Source organism: Microtus oregoni, unplaced genomic scaffold (assembly GCF_018167655.1).
Source record: "Microtus oregoni isolate MIOR12 unplaced genomic scaffold, Mior012 000015F_ref0000493, whole genome shotgun sequence".
In the NCBI taxonomy this organism is placed as follows: Eukaryota; Metazoa; Chordata; class Mammalia; order Rodentia; family Cricetidae; genus Microtus; species Microtus oregoni.
Window position 1 is genome coordinate 11,834,529 of NW_024543074.1, and position 14,839 is coordinate 11,849,367.

At 38.4% G+C, this 14,839-nt stretch overlaps 1 protein-coding gene across 2 annotated transcripts in view; it reads left to right on the top strand.

Moving 5' to 3' along the window:
* The window catches only part of Dhx40 (DEAH-box helicase 40), a 44,011-nt gene that overhangs the window by 20,325 nt on the left and 8,847 nt on the right, over window positions 1-14,839 (top strand). For both annotated transcript variants that reach the window (XM_041665682.1, XM_041665683.1), the window contains exons 11-14: window positions 2,899-2,979; window positions 4,478-4,635; window positions 12,556-12,670; window positions 13,562-13,670. In XM_041665682.1, coding sequence (XP_041521616.1) covers window positions 2,899-2,979; window positions 4,478-4,635; window positions 12,556-12,670; window positions 13,562-13,670 — 463 coding nt within the window. The remainder of the gene's footprint in view (window positions 1-2,898; window positions 2,980-4,477; window positions 4,636-12,555; window positions 12,671-13,561; window positions 13,671-14,839) is intronic.

Here is a 14,839-nt window from a genome sequence, read left to right on the forward strand (position 1 = left end):
CACCACACCGCCTAATTTAGTTGTTTTCAAATAAGACTATAGTTGTTTTGTTTTTTTTTCTCCTTGAGACAGGGTCTCATTATGTATCCCTGTCTGGGCTGGAACATACTATATAGATCAGGCTGGCCTTGAACTCAGTGATCTACCTGATTGTGACTTCTAACTATTGATATTATAGGTGTGCACTGCCATATCTGGCTTAAAACAAGAGATTTTCTAATTAAGAATGTAGAGGAGAACATGTAAATTTTAACTTTATTAATAAATTTTGCCAATGAGAAATAAATAACAAGCCATTGAAAGAATAAACGACCAAACAGGAAACTTTCATGTAAATCTAGATTTAAAAACAGTGTCTTGAAATATTCTCATTTAGGAAGAGAAGACTCTGAAAGCAACTGCCCAGTAAGCTTGGTGTTAATTCCTAGCATACTCTCAAAGAACTACAGAGTACCACATTAGAAAAATGGGAATGACTAGGCATTGGTCCATTTTAAATGACTTAATACTGTCTACATTGCTACTACTCTTTTGCTTTTTTTCTTTAGATTTTTATTTTATGTATATGGATGTTTTGCTTGCATACAAATCTGTGCACCACTTGCATGCTTTGTGTCCACAGATGTCAGGAAATGTTAGAGCCTGTGTGTAGTAAGGAGGCTGCTTGTTTGTCCTGGCCACTTAGCCCTGACATAATCACACAGAAACTATGTTAATTAAAGCACTGCTTGGCCCATTAGCTCTAGCTTCTTATTGGCTAACTCTGATATCTTAATTTGACCCATTTCTATTAATCTGTGTATTGCCATGTGGCTGTGGCTTACCTAAAGTTTCATCTGGCTCCAGCAGGGCTACATGGCGTCTCTCTCACTCCTCCTCCTTTGTCCCAGTATTCCAGTTAGTTTTTCCTGCCTAGCTCTGCTCCCCTATAGCTCTGCTATAGGACCAAAGCAGTTCCTTTATTAATTAACCAATCATATTCACAGCATACAGAAGAGAATCCCACATCCACCTCCCCTTTTCTGTAAATAAAAAGGAAGTTTTAAGTTTAACATAGTAAAATTACATATAACAAAATAGGAATCAAGTAAGAATTATAGTTATAATATTTATATCTACTTTATCTTGTATCATAACTAAGGAAAACTCTATTATTACTAGCTACTCTTCAACTCCATCGAATACTCCAGAAGGATATAATATTACCTAAGTAAACAGGAAGTGCATTGTAAGCAACTTCCAAAACTCTAGAACTGACAGAGACATCTTGCTGCCCAGACAGTCACCCAAAGTTCTTTTGTACCCTGGGGGCATCCATCTTCCGCCTGCAGGCCCATAGCAGCTGGCAGACTTTTCCATGAAGCAGGGTATTTATGGAACTGGAGTTACAGGTGATTGTGAGCCACCATGTTGGTTCTGGGAACGAAACATGGGCCTCTGCAAGAGCAACTCATGCTCTTAATGTCTGAGCCATCTTTCCAGATCCCATTGATGTTTTTTTTTTTAATTTATTTATTTATTATGTATACAACATTCTGCTTCTACCCGCATGCCAGAGAAGGGCGCCATATGTCAGTACAGATGGTTGTGAGCCACCATGTGGTTGCTGGGAATTGAACTCAGGACCTCTGGAAGAGCAGCCAGTGCTCTTAACCTCTGAGCCATCTCTCCAGCCCCCCATTGATGTTTTTTGAGACAGGATCTCATGTCTTTCGGGCTGGCTTTAAACTTGCTATATAATGTGGTAGGATTATAGGCATGTACTATCAGAGCACATACTGTAATCCTAGTACTAGGAGAGCTAAGGTAGAAAGACTGCTGGGAGGCCATAGCCAGTGTGGAATACACAGCAGAACTCTATCTTGAGTAAGACCAAAAAGGAAAGAAAAAGAAGAAAGAAACCAGGTGTAAGCCTGGTGTGGTAGCACTTTATCGCCAGAGCCATATTCTTGTAATTAAAATAAGAGGGTTGGGAGACCAGGCATGGTGGTGCACACCTTTAATTTTACCTCTTTGAAGGCAGAAGCAGGTAGATCTCTTTGGAATCAAAGCTAGCACTGAGTTACTATTAGATAACTTGAAATTTTCAGCCACTTTCAGTTATTTTTTCCTCTTTATTTAGATTGTGTGTGTGTGCACACGCACATATGTGTGCATGGGGAGTTCAGAAGACAACTTGGAGGAGTCAGTTCTCTTCCATCACGGAATCTTGGAGATAGAGCTCATATTGTCAGGCTTGATGAAAAGCTCCAACTCAACTGATCCATCTTGTTGACACTGTTCTCTATTTTGTAACCATTTTGTAAACTGTCATGACCTGTAGAAGAGAAAGTGATTGGCTACAAAGTACAAGTCCAGAATCATGATTAAGTAGTGGCACACCCTTTACTCCCAACACTCAGGCGGCAGAGGCAGGCAGATCTCTTTGAGTTCTACAAGAGCTAGTTCCAGGACAGGCTCCAAAGCAACAGAGAAACCCTGTCTCAAAAAAAGATAAAGAGAAAAGATGGGAGTATTCCAGCCAGGGAGAATGAGGTATTTTTTGAATGAGAGGAATGTGATTCCAGAAAAGCAAAATTTTCCTCTTTTTGAATGCAGACCATGGTGCTAGAATGTTTTCAGGGAGAGGAGGACTTGAAAAACGGAGGCAGGGCATGGTAAAGCACACCTCTAACCCCAGCACTTGGGAGGCAGAGACAGTGCTATGTTTGTGAGTTTGAGACCAGCTTGGTTGAGTTCAGGACAACTAGGGCTATGTAAAAAGATACCTTGTCCACAAAACAAAATGAAAGAAAATGAAGTGGATAAGTAAGACCTTTTAAGGAAATTTCTATCAAGTGTGTATTAAATCCTGCTGTGAATAATCTTGACTTTTTCCTATCTCATTTAAACACACAGGTTTCCATATTTGGACCCGCCTAATGAGAGACTTATTTTGGAAGCACTTAAGCAGCTTTATCAGTGTGATGCTATCGACAGGTATATAATATAAACATATTGTTAGTCTTATTTTGTTTGTAGCTATGTAGTAGTCCATGCTGACCTTGAATATAATCCTCATGCCTCAACTTCTCAGGTACTAGAATTACAGGCGTGAGTTTTTGTGCCTGGCTTTTGATTTGTTATTTTAAAAAAGGTTCTAAGTCTTTCTTCATAAATAGAAAGGAATTGTTTTCAATGTGAATGAATTGTTTTACATGATATTAAAATCTGTCCTTAGTCTTTATCACAGTTCTCAAACACTGAACTGTAAAGACATTTTCCTGTAGCTAGAAATGGAAGTGTGTGCCTGTTTCTGGGAGCCTGAGGCTGTAATATGGCATTTGAAACCAGCCTTGAGAGGCTCTGCCTAAAAAAACCAAAAACAAAAAAAACAAAAAAAAAACAAATAAAACCTCCAAAACTCTGTAAACAAGGAGAAGAAATGAAAGTTTATTTTAAAAAGCCAAACTAAGCCGGGCAGTGGTGGCACACATCTTTAATGCCAGCACTCAGGAGGCAGAGGCAGGTGGATTTCTGTGAGTTCGAGACTAGCCTGGTCTACAAGAGCTAATTCTAGGACAGGCTCCAAAGCTACAGAGAAACCCAGTCTCGAAAAACCAATAAATAAATAAATAGCCAAACTAAATCACTTTTTAAATGTGATTTTAGTTAACAAGTAATTTTGAATACCATCCCAATGCCGAGCATTATTCTAGCTACATAAGAATGCTAAGACTTCATTGTCATGGTTGTATGTTGAGGTAAGGTTTGGTAATTGGTTTCCCTTTATTTCTTCAAGAATATCTCTGCTCTGTTGAATGTTTATAGCTTTTATATTACAGTTTTCTATCTCATTGAGTAGTTTTTTTGAGGGGGATGTATTAAAATTTCTGGGCCATGTGGTGGTGGTGCATGCCTTGAATCCCAGGACTCAGGAGACCGAGGCAGGCAGATCTTTGAGTTCAAGGCCAATGTGGTTTACAGAGTGAGCTCCAGGACAGCCAGAGCTGTTACATAGAGAAACCCTGTCTTGAAAAATTAAAAATAAGTAAATAAACAAATAAACAAATAATCTGGGCTGACCTGAGTCTGATCACTGGGACCACAGGTGGAAGAGGAAAACCATCCCCACAGGTTATCTGCTGACCCTACATATGTGCTGCTTCATGTGCACACACGTTCATTATTTAATAAGTAAGACTTGTAATAATGGAGGATGTATTTATTTTTAGCTGTTTTTCAAGACAGGGTTTCTTTGTGTAGCTCTGATGTTCTGGAACTCAGAGATCTGCCTACTACTGCCTCCTAAGTGCTAGAATCAAAGGTGTGGGCCAACCACTTTTCATTGTTCTTACTAGTGACCATGGTGTTTTATTCTTTGAATTGGTTTTCTAGAGATGAGTTTAAATAATTAAATTATATCTTACTTATTCTGAATAATGAACGTTGTATTTGTATTGTCCCAAAGTCCTAAGAACTTTTTCTTTCTCTTAAGGAATGGTCATGTGACGAGATTGGGTTTATCTATGGTGGAGTTTCCTCTGCCCCCACATCTGACATGTGCAGTGATCAAGGCTGCTTCTCTTGATTGTGAAGATTTACTGCTTCCAATAGCAGCGATGCTGTCTGTGGAAAATGTCTTCATCAGACCTGGTAAACACTTTATTTATTTTTAAAGATTCTCTTTGTATTACATTATTTTATCTATTATTTATTTAGTGTGTGTGTGTGTTTGTGTGTGTGTGTAAATCCTCCCCCTTTTTTGTGGCATGATAGCTCATTTCTTTTTATCACTAAATTGTATTCCATTCTACTATATGGAATTTGTTTATCCACTTATTAAAGGGAATGGTTTATTGTAGACTAGGCTTGACTTGAATTCACAGAGATCCACCTGCTTCTGCCTCTTGAGTGCTGGGATTAAAGGTGTGCGCCACCTCATCTACCCCAGTATATATTTTGTTAAGTCTTTTTTTTTTTTTTTTTTTTTTTCTGAGACAGGGTTTCTCTGTATAGCCCTGAATGTCCAGGAACTCACCCTATAGACTAGGCTGACCTTAAATTCACAGAGATCCTGCCGCTTCTGCCTCCCAAGTTTTTGATTTATCCTTTCATTATTTTGGAATTGCTTTTGGCAGACAGACGATTTTGACTTTAATGAAGTCTAATATAACTGTTTTCTTTTGTGGATCTTGCTCTTGGTAGTATATCAATGAGGTCATTCCATACTATGGCCATTTAGATTTTCTCATAATGTTGTCATATAATGGTTGGGTATACATTTGTTTCAAGATCATTTGTCAAAACACTGCCGTTTCTCTGTTGAAATGTCTTTGTTTCTCTGTTATAGAGCAGTTGACTGAACTTGTTGAGCACTCTTACGTAGTTAGATAAGGGAGTTCCTGACTTTGTTCCTCCCCTTCAGCACTGCCCTGGCTGCTCTCTTTTCCTCTCCATGTTAACTGTAAAGTCAGTTGAAATCCATAAAAGGATTGCAGTGTGACCTGGTAAAGTTAGGAAGAACCGCCATCTTACCCTGTGGAGCTTCTAACCATGTCCATGATGTCTGGCTGTTTACTTTGGTCTCCAGTAATTCACAGAGTCTTTTAGGGGGTTACCATATAGCTGTGGAGCGGGAAACTGGGTAAATGTTTTTATATTTTGTTATCCTTTAACTTAGTTGTTTGGCATAGGGAGTATATAACATTCTTAGCTAAAAGTTAATTTCCCTTCACGGATAAAGCTAGATAATAAGGTGAACCTTTGTTCTTTTGTGGTAAATTAGTAATATATTAACTTGTTTTCTTAGAATGAAAAGAACAGGTAGTTTAGCCCTTTATCCTTAGAGTATTGGTTTCTTTCTTTTTTTTTTTTTTTAGGTTTCCATGTTCTTATTTATTTTCCTTTTTTTCTTTGTTTCTTGGTGTGTCAGTATGAGACAGTTTAACATGTGTTGGCTTTGTTTTTTATCTAGAGACATAACTTTTTACCTTCAGCTAATGCTGTAACAATAGATTGTGTATTCCACTGGCCTTTCCTTTTGTAGGTTATGATTATTGGGTCCAGATGGATTTGTCATTGCTATGATTATAATGGTGAATACATTTTTCTGTAAAAGTACTGTTATTGAATCAGTTTTCTGCCTACCCCAAATAGACCTCATTTTTAACTGTCAAAATTTTGATTCTTAGGCCCGCACAATGGCTCATTGAGTTATGGCACTTGCTGCCAAGTGTGATGTCCTGAAGTTTTTGTTTTGTTTTGTTTTTAAATATTTATTTATTTATTATGTGTACAGTATTCTGCTTGCAGCACCAGAAGAGGGCCCCAAATGGTTTGGAGTCCCCATGTGGTTGCTGGGAATTGAACTCAGGACCTTTGGAAGAGCAGTCAGTGCTCTTAACCTCTGAGCCATCTCTCCAGCCCCTTGTTTTTTGTTTTTAATTCATTTTTATGTGTATGGGTGTTTTGTCTGCATGTTTATCTGTGCACCATGTGCTTTCTTGGAGCCTATTGAGGTCAGAAGTGGGGGTTGGATCCTCTGGGACTGGAGTTACAGACAATTGTGAGCTGTCATGTAGCTTCTGAAAAGAACCAGGTAATTCTCTTAACTACTGAGCCATCACTCCTGTCCTGACATCCTGAGTTCCTCAGAATTCAGAACATGATGAAAGGAGAGAATTAATTCCCATAAGTTATCCTCTGACTACCACATACATGTCTTGGCAAATGAACATGCACAAACACAAAATAAATTTTAAAATTGCTCAAATTTTATTCCCAAAGTTTTAATTCTCATAATATACCCAATTGCAACCCTTTTTTCAGTTAAATAGTATGTGCAATAAAGAATGTTGATTGGCTTTCATTAGGGAGTATCAAGCCTGAAGATACTCAGGAATTGAGTGTTCTCACTGTTCTGTTACCTGACTATGAGCCTAGCTTTCTCAGACTCCCATGTTTTTCATTTATAAAACCAAAGAGCCAGTTATAGTGGTGCATGCCTGTAATCCCAACATTTTATAAGGCAACATTGGAGGACCTCTGGGCATTTGAGCCCACCCTGGGTTATGTAGTAAATTTATGAACATCTCTCTCTTTCTCTGTGTGTTTTTGGGTTGAAACTCTCTTACCTTCTTCCAGAAAACAAAACAAAAACAACACTAGCAAACCAGGAAATTAGGTTCAACACTAATTGAACCCAACACTAATTGGGTTCAATAGTTAAGGCTAGAAAAAGAATCTGGTTGGGTGACAAGATCAAGTGATCTTGAAGGTCTTCATTGACATTTTAAAGGCAAAATTTAAATATAGTGAAATGCATGCACATTAGCATAATTCAGTGAATTTTGTGAAATGAATATAGCCATATAACATGCACCCCTATCAAGATAGAGAATGTTTTGGACTGGTGACATGACTGAGTTATGTTGTGAGCACTTGCCACCAAGACTAACTACCTGAGTTCATTTCTGGGATCCACAGGGTAGAAGGGGGAAACTCCTACACATTGTCCTATGAACTCCTTTTGCAGAGTGACATGTTGTGTGTGTGTGTGTGTGTGTGTGTGTGTGTGTACGCGTGTGCACGCACGCACCTTACACCCCAACATAAAAGAAGACAGGGGTTTCTCTTTGTAGCCTTGGCTGTCCTAGAACTTGATCTGTAGACCAGGCTGGCCTTAAACTCATAGAGATCAGCCTGCCCCTGCCTCCCAAGTGCTGGGATTAAAGGCATGCACCACCACTGCCTGGCTCCAAGTTGGTTTCTTTTCTGGAATTTAAATTTTTTTTTTATTCATTCATTCATTCTTTTCTTTTTTTTTCTTTTTTTTTTTGAGATAGGGTTTCTCTGTGTAAATCCTGCTGACCTGGAACTCTTTAGACCAGGCTGGCCTCGAACTCACAGAGATCTGCTTACCTCTGCCTTTTGAGTGCTGGGAATAAAAACGCATACCACCACCACTCAGCTGGAATATTCTTTAAATGTTAGTTTTTTTGAAATTACAAGTAGAAATATACAATATGCAGTTTTGGGTGTGTATTTGACTTTTGGTGAACTTACTCCATGTGAAGTTCATCTATATTGTTTTATTTATGTGTCTGTATTTTGGTCTTTTGTTGAGTAGTTTCTACTGTATGAACATATAATAAATTGATTATGTATTATTCTGTCTACGAACATGTGTATTATTTTTGTTCAGTGCTGTTGTTTGTTCAGTGAGTAAAATATTGCAAATACTCCTGAGTAAATTCTTGTGTGAGCCTTTTGTATATTTTTATTTAGCTTAGCTTTAAAAAATGCTTGGGAAAAAATTGTTGTGCTATTGAACAAGTTTATGATTAAGAAACAAGCTGGATTTAGTACCTTTAATCCCAGCACTAGGGATGCAGAGGCAGGAGGATCTCTTTGAGTTTGAAACTAGCCCGCTCCACATAGTGATCTCAAAAACAAACAAAATAGCCAAATCTTACTCTTAAAATAGTTGTACTTAAAATAAATATTCCATAGATACTGTATTTATTGTTTATTATTATTTATTGTTTATTATTTATTGTTGTAAGTAGCTTGAACATATCTTCCTCCACAGTTGGTATTGCAGAACCATTTGCACCATATACGCTGTATTATGTATTTCTTTGTTTTCATTTTCCAGTTTTGTGATGGCTAATAATGAGGTTTTTGTTTTTGAAACATAGTCTCGCTGAGTAGCCCCCACTGGCCTGGAACTCTCTAACGCACAGAGATTTCTGTCTGCCTCTCAAGTACTGGGATTAAAGGCGTGAACTATTATGCCTGAAAAATAATGATTGTTTCTAATGTATTTATTTAGTAGATTAACCAAGAGATTTGACAGGGTCTCACTGTGTAGCCATAGCTGGCCTGAACCTTGTAGACCAGGCTGTCCTTGCTCTCACAGAGATTCACCTGCCTTTTCCTCCCAAGTGCTGGAATTATAGGTATGAGCCACCTATGGACTTTGTTTTGGCTTTTCCTTTGACTCTGTGTCTATATGCTTGTATATGTGTAGGTGTGTTTGGGTGTGGAGGCCAGAGGACAATTTCAGGTGCCATTCTTCAAGCATTATCCTTTTTTTTTCCTTCTTTTCTTTCTTTCTTTTTTTTTTTTTGAGATAAGAATTCTCCCTGGGTGGGGTATGATGGTACATACCTTTAATCCCAGCATTGGGTGGGTCAGAGACAGGCACGCCTTTGTGAGTTCCAGGACAGCCTGGTCTACTTAGTGAGTTCTATAGCCAGGGCTTTGTAGAGAAACCTTGTCTAAAAACAAACAAAAAAAAAAACTCACAGCCTCCAACTTGGATTGACTGGCCAGTTAATCTCAAAGTTCCACCTCTTTCTGCCTCCTGCTTCGGTACTGTCATTACAAATAGAGACTACCACATTTGAATTTTTAAATTTTAATTAAATTATTTAAAATTGTAATTTAATTTAAATCTTTAGATTTTGTCTATTTTCATTATATTGATCCTGGGGATCAAACTTAGGTCCCCGTGCTTGGCAAACACTATACCACTGATCTCCCTAGCATTTTTTATTTGTTTGTTTTTTTGAGACAGGGTGTGTAGCCCTTAGTTGGTTTAAAACTTCCCATATAGACAAGACCAACTTTGAACTTGCAGAATGAAGCTGCTGTTTCCATAAGAGGCTGAGACAGTGTGTAAATGACTATAGTAGGCCAATTGAAGGTTTGTAGCATTGCCTACAATGAACAGAAAAATTAGGCCATATATGTTAGCTTCTCTATGGCTTCATAACCCAGGGGATCCAGGCAGAATGAAGATTAATCTGATAAAGTGCTGGGTGGGTAATTTGACCAGAGAGCATGTCAGTCTTGAAGTGGATTTAGAAAAAAATAGGATCAAAGTAAGGAAACAATTAAATCTCAAAAACATAATGTTGAGCAAAAGCAACTAAATGCATCAAATACATACTGTGTGATTCCATTTATATAAAGGTTAGAAGCAAGGCTGGAAGATGGGCCAGTAGGCAGTGGTGCCTACTACTAAGATGAATGACTTGAGCTTCATTAGTGGGACCCATATGATGGTCTGATCCCTGCAAGTTGTCTTCTAACCTCCAAATTGGATGCAGTGGCATGATCACACACAAAAAATAAATGTAAAAACATGTTTTTAAAGGTTAGAAACAGGCAAGACCCATCTGTGGAGTTAGACGTCAGGCTATGGTTACCCATCCGAGGAAAGTAGATAGTATTATGTGATTAGGCTTCTCTGATGCTCATGGTTGTTGATTTGTTTGAGTACACTGCTACACTATGTTTATAATTACATCATGGGGTATACATTCTCAGCTTTAGTACTTTTCTGTATATTTGTTATACATTATTATAAAATTAGGGAATACTTGTAATAGGGATGCTTAATGTATATGGAGGTCCAGTTTAATTACCTATTATTTTGAATCCGTTATATAATGTCTAGTTAAATTGTGTATGTTCTTTATACATTTAGGCAATCAATGCTTGATCACTTCTTTGTATGTGTATAATGTACATGTCTGTCATGGCATTGTATGTGGAGGTCTAAAGACAAAACTGTATAGTCAGTTCTCTCTTACCTTTATATGGATTCTTGGGATTGAACTCAAGTCATCAGGCTTTTGAGGCCAGCAATTTTACCTGCTGAGCAATCCTTCTGACTCTTGACCACTTTTTTGATCCCTGGAATCCACATGGTAGAAGGAGAAAAGTGGAAAATACTTGGCAGAGTACAAACTTACTACAGATTTTCATTGATTTATGATGGGGCACATCCTGATTAAATTCTTGTGATACTGAAAACTTCCTAAGTCAAACATGCATTAAAAACATTGACCTAGCCGAGCGGTGGTGGCTCACGCCTTTAATCCCAGCACTCGGGAGGCAGAGGCAGGCAGATCTCTTTGAGTTCGAGGCCAGCCTGGTCTGCAGGAGCTAGTTCCAGGACCGGAACCAAAAAAGCTACGGAGAAACCCTGTCTCGAAAATTAAAAAAAAAAATGCCCTTGGAGAGATTAGGGATATAAGGGTCATACCTAAATATAATAAAAGCTATTTACAGCAAGCCGACAGCTAACATAAAATTAAACGGAGAAAAACTCAAAGCCATCCCCCTAAAATCAGGAACAAGACAAGGATGTCCACTCTCTCCATACCTCTTCAACATAGTGCTTGAAGTTCTAGCAATAGCAATAAGACAACATAAGGGGATTCGTATTGGAAAGGAAGAAGTTAAGCTTTCGTTATTTGCAGATGATATGATAGTATACATAAGTGACCCCAAAAACTCTACCAAAGAACTCCTACAGCTGATAAACACCTTTAGTAATGTGGCAGGATACAAGATCAACTCCAAAAAATCAGTTGCCTTCCTATACACTAAGGATAAGGAAACAGAGAGGGAAATCAGAGAAGCTTCACCTTTCACGATAGCCACAAATAGCATAAAATATCTTGGGGTAACTCTGACCAAGGAAGTGAAAGATCCATTTGACAAGAACTTTAAGTCTTTGAAGAAAGAAATTGAAGAGGACACCAATGCACATAAAATAAAGTTAAAAAATTATTTAAAAAAACATTGACCTACTGTACAAAGCTGCATGGTGTAATGAAGTATTTTTGTTTTTTATCTTACTTATCCTTATAATTGCATGGCTGACTAGGAGCAGAGGCTCAATATGGTACTAACATTGGGAGAGATTGTTGTGTTGATATTTGGGAAAAGATTAAAGTAGAAAATAGGAGGTACAGTTTCTACTGAATGTAAATTATATTGCTTTTACACCATTATAAAGTTTGATTATTCTAAGTTGGGGACCATCTCTAATAGTGGTCAGCCCTGAAGACTGCTTATGTGACAGACTTTGGACATGGAACTTTTACCTTATACCCCTTTTAACTATGTGTATAATATACCATGAATTTATTTATTTATTTATTTATTTATTTATTTATTTTGGTTTTTCGAGACAGGGTTTCTCTGTGGCTTTGGAGCCTGTCCTGGAACTAGCTCTGTAGACCAGGCTGGTCTCGAACTCACAGAGATCCGCCTGCCTTTGCCTCCCGAGTGCTGGGATTAAAGGCGTGTGCCACAATCGCCCGGCCCATGCATTTTTTTAGATAGTAAATTCCAGATACTATTTTAAAAACTGAATTGAGAGAAGTAATGTTGACTATTGTAAATCTCTAGCATGCGTTTAAAAGAAGAAAAATAGCTATGTGTGTGGTACAATTCTGTACCACCCAGTGCTTGGAAGGCAGGGACGGGACAAGAGAATTTCAAGGCCATGGTGGGCTACATTTCAAATCCCAGGTCATCCTGAGCTATTTAGGGAGATAATCTGTCTTGCAAACAATGTGGGGAGAGTGGGGGACAATGGGTCAGGACATGGGATGATTATAATACTCATGGAAGAAACTGGACTCTTTAAGAAGAGCTAATTTAATTCTACCTCAAGAGTGAGGCAGATTTTGTTGAACATGGTGAAAAGGAAAGCAAAGTGAATGTAGGCACTTGACTTAAAACTAAACTGTCTCTTGATTTGTCTTTTAGTTGATCCAGAGTACCAGAAGGAAGCAGAACAGAGACATCGAGAATTGGCAGCAAAAGCTGGAGGATTTAATGACTTTGCAACTTTAGCTGTCATTTTTGAACAGTGCAAATCAAGGTATGTGAGTTGGTCCTTGGTTCTGAAAAACATCAGTCTGCTCTGCAGCTCCATTACATACTTACTGTTTATGACCTTAGACAGTAAAGATCAATGGGATGAAACTGACTTCAAGGTATTTTTAACATCAGTGAGATTGCCAGGAGGCTGTCATGTCATTTAGTAGCCGTTTATTGAAAATAGTAGTTCTCCTCTTTCATCAAATCCTTCCTGAAAATGATTTTTACAGAATTTTTTATGGAGATACTTAGATTAAATAATTATATATTTGTTAATTCATATATGTAAAAAGAAACCCATTTACAAATTATTTTTTAAAATTTAGTCAGAGGGCCTGACATTATTTTTTATCAATTTTTTCTCCTTCTTTGAGAAGATTTAAGTATATGAGTGCTTTGCCTGCTTGTATGTATGTGTACTACAGCCTTGCATGGTGCCCATAGAAACTAAAGAAGGTGTAGGATCCCCTGGAACTGGAGTTACTGATGGTTGTGAGCTGCTATGTTGGTGCTGGGGACCAAATCCAGACTGAGGAACAAGTGTTCTTAACTGATCTCTCCAGCCCCTGATAATTTTTTTTGTCATATTTTCTAAAACACTTTTTTTAGTGTTTGTCCTTATCTCTTCATTCACTTATGGGTTTCCTTTTGGGCTTTGTTGTTTGGTTGGTTGGTTGCTTGCTTTTTTTGAGATGGTCTTCTGTAGCCTAAGCTGGCAGATAGATGACCTTGAACTCTTGAACCTTCTGTCTTTACCTCAAATGCTGAGGTTGCAACAACCCTAACCTGATACCACACATGACTGCTGTCCATTTTTAGTAAAGGAAATGAGGACCTTTTTTGTCTTCTGTTTATAGAAGGTATTTTCAAGACGAGTATTTTTGTGTTGTAGTGGAGCTCCAGCTTCGTGGTGCCAAAAGCACTGGATTCACTGGCGGTGCTTATTTTCTGCATTCCGTGTGGAAGCTCAGCTTCGGGAACTGATCAGGAAACTTAAACAGGTGATGGCTGTAGTTTGTATGTTTTGTTTCCTTGACTAGCATTTTAAGCCTGTCGATGGCATACTGAACTTTCCGTGACGTACATTTCTAGTCGGCCACCTTCCGTCTGCATGCTGCTTTGTACAGCCATCTTTCTGACCCAGTGAATCCTAGTAGCAGTAAAGAAATACATCTGAAGAAATGAAAATATTTTTTAATAGTTGTACTAAAGAATAGTTGACGCATAGTAAGCTTTACGTATGAGGCTGGTGAGGTGACTCAGCAGGTAGGGGTGCAAGCCACCAAATCTAACGACCCAAGTCTGATCTCAGGAACTCCCAAAAGTTGTTCTCTGACCTCCACACATAATTATGCTTCAGCATGAGCATGTCCACTCACCAAGCAAATGTAAATACATTTAAAACACTTAACAAAAATGCCCAGTTTGCGAAGTTTTGACGTCTGCACATACCTGTTAAGGCATTACTAAAATCAGGATAACAGGTCTGGGCTGGGCTTGGTGGTGCATACCTTTAATTCCAGCACCTTCCAGGCAGAAGCAGGTGGATGAATCTCTGTTAATTGAGGACAGTCTAGTTTATGTTTCCAGGTTAGCCAAGGCTTAATAGAATATGTCTAAAAAAAGAAAAGAAGCCGGGCGATGGTGGCGCACGCCTTTAATCCCAGCACTCGGGAGGCAGAGGTAGGCGGATCTCTGTGAGTTCGAGACCAGCCTGGTCTACAGAGCTAGTTCCAGGACAGGCTCCAAAGCCACAGAGAAACCCTGTCTCGAAAAACCAAAAAAAAAAGAAAAAAAAAAAAAAAGAAAAGAAAAGAAAGAAGAAAGAATAATAGTGCAGGACAGACTGTACACAAACTGCAAGAATAATAGTGCAGGACAGACTGTACACATACTGCAAGAATAATAGTGCAGGACAGACTGTACACATACTGCAAGAATAATAGTGCAGGACAGACTGTACAACTGCAAGAATAATAGTGCAGGACAGACTGTACACATACTGCAAGAATAATAGTGCAGGACAGACTGTACACATACTGCAAGAATAATAGTGCAGGACAGACTGTACACATACTGCAAGAATAATAGTGCAGGACAGACTATACACATACTGCAAGAATAATAGTGCAGGACAGACTGTACACATACTGCAAGAATAATAGTGCAG